Source organism: Eleutherodactylus coqui, chromosome 3 (assembly GCF_035609145.1).
Source record: "Eleutherodactylus coqui strain aEleCoq1 chromosome 3, aEleCoq1.hap1, whole genome shotgun sequence".
NCBI classification, from domain to species: domain Eukaryota; kingdom Metazoa; phylum Chordata; class Amphibia; order Anura; family Eleutherodactylidae; genus Eleutherodactylus; species Eleutherodactylus coqui.
Window position 1 is genome coordinate 158,109,767 of NC_089839.1, and position 5,353 is coordinate 158,115,119.

At 47.2% G+C, this 5,353-nt stretch overlaps 1 protein-coding gene across 1 annotated transcript; it reads right to left on the reverse strand.

The window, feature by feature from the left end:
• Nucleotides 1-454: 454 nt before the first annotated feature.
• Nucleotides 455-5,353, reverse strand: PHF5A (PHD finger protein 5A). The gene is made up of 4 exons (XM_066596429.1): nt 5,237-5,353; nt 3,928-3,951; nt 2,052-2,218; nt 455-656 (listed from the first exon to the last, which is right to left on the reverse strand). The coding sequence occupies exons 1-4, from the start codon at nt 5,286-5,288 to the stop codon at nt 567-569; spliced, it is 333 nt and encodes a 110-aa protein (XP_066452526.1). The 5' UTR covers nt 5,289-5,353; the 3' UTR covers nt 455-566.

Here is a 5,353-nt window from a genome sequence, read left to right on the forward strand (position 1 = left end):
TGGTCGTCAGCATCTCTTCTGGCCAGGGATTGGAAAATCCCCGTCTCCAGGAAGTGCTGCCTCTGATTGGCCGAGGGCTGTGACGCTCAGCCAATCGGAGCCAGCGCCCGATGAACCAATCACAGGCATTCATTCGCTGTGTGATTTATCGAGCGTTGGCTCCGATTGACTGAGAGACGCTGCTCAGCCAATCAGAGGCAGTGCGTGCTGGAGGCGGGGATTTTCTATTCCCCAGACGGAAGAGATGCATGTGCCATGCAGGAAAACATCGCTCATATGTATGCCCCTATTCAGAAGAATGGGGTTCACATTTGTGCTTCTCACAACGCACAAATATCATGTGATTTTGACGCCCATGTAAAGGCAGCCTGAGGATCAGACAACTGAGGAAATTCTGATATTTTGTATAGAGCTGTGAACTCAGACGTTACGAATTAGAAAAAAGAAAAAGCAGTTTGTTGTAGAAACAGAATTTATTAAACTAATTATCCAAAAATAATACAAAAAAAAAAAAAAGTGTACAGTCGCCACTAATCGTCGTCCTGTCCCAGGATCCAGGTTATGAACTACCTTTTCTTAAAGCCATACTTCTTTCTCTCATAGAAAAGATCTGTTTTGGAACTGCCCAAGTTTACAATCTTCGGACAACCATCCCTCTGGAAAAAACAAAAAGTAAATGTTTAAAATCAACAATGGAGCAAATTACAGAAAGTTATTAAGACTTGTAATTCCTGAAGTACAGTCCAGAATCTGTTCACCCTTCTCCCCCAAAAATTGAGTGCAGATAAGAAAAAAAAAATTTCAATTTCGCAACATTGATATTCCCAGCATTTACTGCAAGAAAAGGGTGACACCATTTTCTTGATCTGCATTTTGATTGTGGGCAACCAAGAGTCCAGTGACTGCTATGAGGCAATTAGACGTTGCTCGCACCAATGGTGCCCATATTGAAGGTAGAAAGAAATTCTGAGTTGCTCTAGAAATGAAAGGGGTTGCCTGCTTACAAACTGACTTCTTAGAGGCCCCAACGATCCAGCCTTGCAGCCCCTCCATCCTCACAGTCTGTTGAGAGCGTTAGTCACCTGCCAGAGGCGGCAGCGCTACAACCTGATCTTCTGGCATCAGCGCTCACATCCTGGGCACCATGATGCCAGGAGTTTGGGATGTGTTGCTGGTCCTTTGACTAGCAGGCTGCGGTTCAGAATTGCCACGGCTGAGGACGGGTTCACTACCGTATGTTTCATTTTTTTAACTCACGCAGATCTCTTTTTAAAATGTCAGATTGTAAGCGGACATCACCTGTCAGCAATTTGTTTCCCCAGCGGTTTTGGTTCATTTTCATGAATTACCCTAATAAGGTGAACAATTTCCAGACACACTGTGAAAACCATTTCTTGTGTTCAACATCTTGAAGACTCCATTCTCTACAAAATATGGTGCAGATTTGGTGTGAAAGATCTCACAACACACAAATCTTGCACAGTTCTCTTGCCCGTGTAAAGCCGGCCTAAAACTTTTGCCCAGTACTGAAGGGAGGGTGAAACATCTATCCTATAGGCCACCAGCACACGGATGGGTCGGATCCCGCAGGGGAATCCGACCCTGTGCCCGGCCGGTGACCCCGCGTACCTGTCCGAAATTTTCTTACCTGTATTGCGGATGCGCTGGCCAACGCACATGCACATTACAGATAATGCTGCACTGTTCCTAGGCGAGGATATGGACCTCGCGACCTTTCCGCAATGACGACTGCGGAAGGGCCAGAATTTAAAAGGCTTCCATTGACTTTAATGGAAGCTGTCCCCGCAAAGCCCACCTAGGAATAGAGCAATTGATTTCTGCTTACGGTAGGAAAAAACCTGCCATAGCATGCTATGGAGAAGCCAGTTTGCTGCGGAATCCGGAGGCGGACGCCTGCTCTAGATTCTTCAATGCAAATCTACCCGTGCGCAGGCGACCTTAAACACACTTTACTCATCAGCAGATTGTTCCATTTATATAACAGTATCCACTGTACACGCACGTCTCGCCCCGTAGGTTACGTTACTCACATCTTTCTCCTGGATGGTGCACTCCTTGCAGTAGTAAGCGTCCGATACGCCGGGGCCTCCACAGATGACACAACGACCTTGGTAAGAACCGTAGTTACACTCATCACAGATCCGGACCAACGTACAAGGGCGCACGTAGGAGTCACAAATTACGCACTTCCCATCACCTACAAAAACAACATTTTATTTAGCTGTATACAATAAAAATTGGAAATACTCAAGAATAACACAACAACGTAATATTCTATAGAGGACCGCTCTCACACGACCGGATAGGAATGCAGATTCTGTGAGCGTTTGATTCGCGGATCAATCACATTGGATTACAGAAAGCCACTCACATTAGTGGGCCAGAATTGCGCATGGAAAATATAAAATATGCTGCGTTCATTTACCACTGTTATCTGCACCATAGAGCCCACTGTTCGCTATGATTGTGTTTGGGCTGTGGGTATATCCACAATTACAATGTGTATGAACTGCAGGTATCTACGCCATCGCAAAATGACGGCACGGGAAATATAAAACAGACCACAAAAAAATGTGTACTGCTTTTGACCGCTTACATGAGTCTGTGGTCACACGCAGTACATTACATCACCATATGCAGGCTCACAGCTGAATCCACTATATGGAGATCCTCAAACAATCAGGTCAATTTTTGTTGCGGTTTCTGGACGAAAACCATGCGGAGACTAAAGCAGGCAGCCACATACAGATCTGCCCCATTCACAGTGGCCAAATCCACGTGCGGATCAGCATGAAAACTGACAGCTGAACTCCAAGGCTCAGAAAAACTCATCATGGATTGTAGAAACGTTTAGTCTGTTGTCTGTATGTGATTATGACTAAGCAGCATTTAGAAGATATACTTCATGGAAGCCTCATGGGCCGTTCACTGACCCACTGACTTGTATGGAGACTGTTCTAGGCGCTGTGTGACCTGCGGGGGTCATTGTGCAGGGAGGGGAGTACATAGTCCCAGCTAATACACATTGTGAACAGTGGGTCCTGTATTATCTATAGATAGGCGTTACACGTCAACATCGTCCAGCCTATGGAAACCTTTGCAGATAAAGAAGATGGGACAATACCTCTGCAGCGCCACCTATTGGAAGGCAGCATTCCTGCAAGTCAATATTATACTCTTTATACATGCCTTTTAACAATGACTGGGAATTGATCCTTTTACATGGGCATTGAAAAGAATGTATATAAAAAAAAATTTAGAAAAATTAAAAAAAAAAACCACTACTTTTTTACTCACGGATACGAATTATGTATTCCACGAGTGGAGAAAACAAATTTCAGCATGCTCTATTTTGACGTGGACTGCCTCCCTTGCAGTCAATTAACACTGCGTATGGCCTGTGGGTACCCGCATTATCGCTAAGTGACTGCGTGGGAAATACAAACCAAAAACAAAAACCTGTACTGTGCAGGACCGACTGCGAGCTGCCACAGTTATTCGCAATACAAGAAAAGAAGGTATGCAGGGTCACCGGCTGGGTTGACAGCCGGAATCTACTGCGGGCCTACCACTTGTTAAATCCGGTCTGCCTGTGTGAGCCCGGCTTCAGTGAGAGTTTAAAGGATTATACAGGACAACAGTCACTCAGCCATCGTACAGTAACTATCATCCTGACCCCGACCACACTGGAAGCATCCTAGCCAGTAATCATGGGGTACTCCTATCTCACACATCAACAGCACCAACTGTGAAAGATTGCCAAATTCCCAGCTGTCGGAACCCCCAATCAGAAAGTAATGGTAAATGTTGGCCCCGCCCCCTTATGGTAACAATCAGCCTGATCAGAATTTACTATTAATGACATTTACATCATTTATCAGAAAGGCTTCTATTTAACATACTTACATTTTTCGCACAGTCTTCCTATAGCTGAAACAGAAAAGGATACAAATGTTAGAAGATGAGATCGGAAATCATCCTGGATCATCGTTAGCGGGGCTTAATGATCCTCACAGATAAACTCCGAAATATATCAGAACTATTATAGTATCAGCACGGAGGTCTATAGAGATACTCAAGAGTGAGGGGTGAATGTGGTGGATGAGGGAACCGCAGAGACGTCTGCGAGGAGTCCTTGTACTACTATCCTAATCCGTGTATTACACCCCGCTGGCAGTAACATGGGCGTATCTGCACCCACACGTTTATGGTGACCTACATGTACGGCATCATAAGGGGGTCTGTCCTGCTGATGACAGGACAAGGTTAAAGGGGCTGTCCGGTTATCGGACTACACCCCCCTAAAGCTCCAACTGTTTTACAAGAAGAGCCGTAGCAGCCGCTCCTCTGCCGCGGGGATCTGATGCTGTGGACCCACCAGTCTCCAGGTATTTGTTAAGGAAGTCTCCTAAATGCTGCAGCCAATCACTGCCCGACCTCCACAGGATGTTGGAGGCTACGGACAGGGGTGGAAGTAGCAAATGTGGACAAGATGTCAGAGGAAGGGTCATGTGACAGGCTCACTGTGATAATGCACATTAGACCCCTTTAATTAAAGCATTAACTATGCTACATCTTATTGTTCCCAGGTAAGCCCCCACACCCTTACATACAAGGAGGCTCTCAGACATGACGGCCTCCTATTAGACGGATAACCGATCCGTCTTTCTTTAATCCCCACTGAATCCTTCCGTCTCCGTCGGACCTTCATCTTGATCTACTGGCCAGCATGGCGGCAGCAAGTGACGTATATCCAACCATGAACTTTGGTACAAGCCCGGTTGGCCCAGATGTCTACTTGCACCGCAGAGGACTGATGGGCGTTCCGTGGGTACAAGTGGATCTGCTACAATACACAACGCGATGCCATGCTGCCCCCTAATGCCCAACACGCGTGGCCCCATATACCGGTCAGTGCTGTGTGGCCTGTACACAGCCAGTAGAGGGCAGGAGTGAGCTGGGAGTGGGTGATGCTCTGCTACATTTCCCCAGCAGGCTGATGCTCGGCTGCCGTCACCCCTCGTCGTGGGCAGATCGTGTACATCTGCCCAGGATCTCAACAGAAAACATTCCTCAGCTCTCCCGTGTAGTCGGATGTGCTGCCCGCCCCTCACACGGTACGGCTTCCCTATCGCTGCTGCCTGGACCCGCTCCCTACAGCTTCACCAGCAGAGGCCCGGAATACCCGGACCGTCTACGGATCACGGCCGCTCACCTACACCCGCCTGCTTCCTGCAGAAAATAAGATCTGGATGATGCTTCGCCATCTTTCGCTTGTCCTAGACCGGAAACACGCTGGCCCTGCGTATCAAGCCTCGTTCCAATACCCACC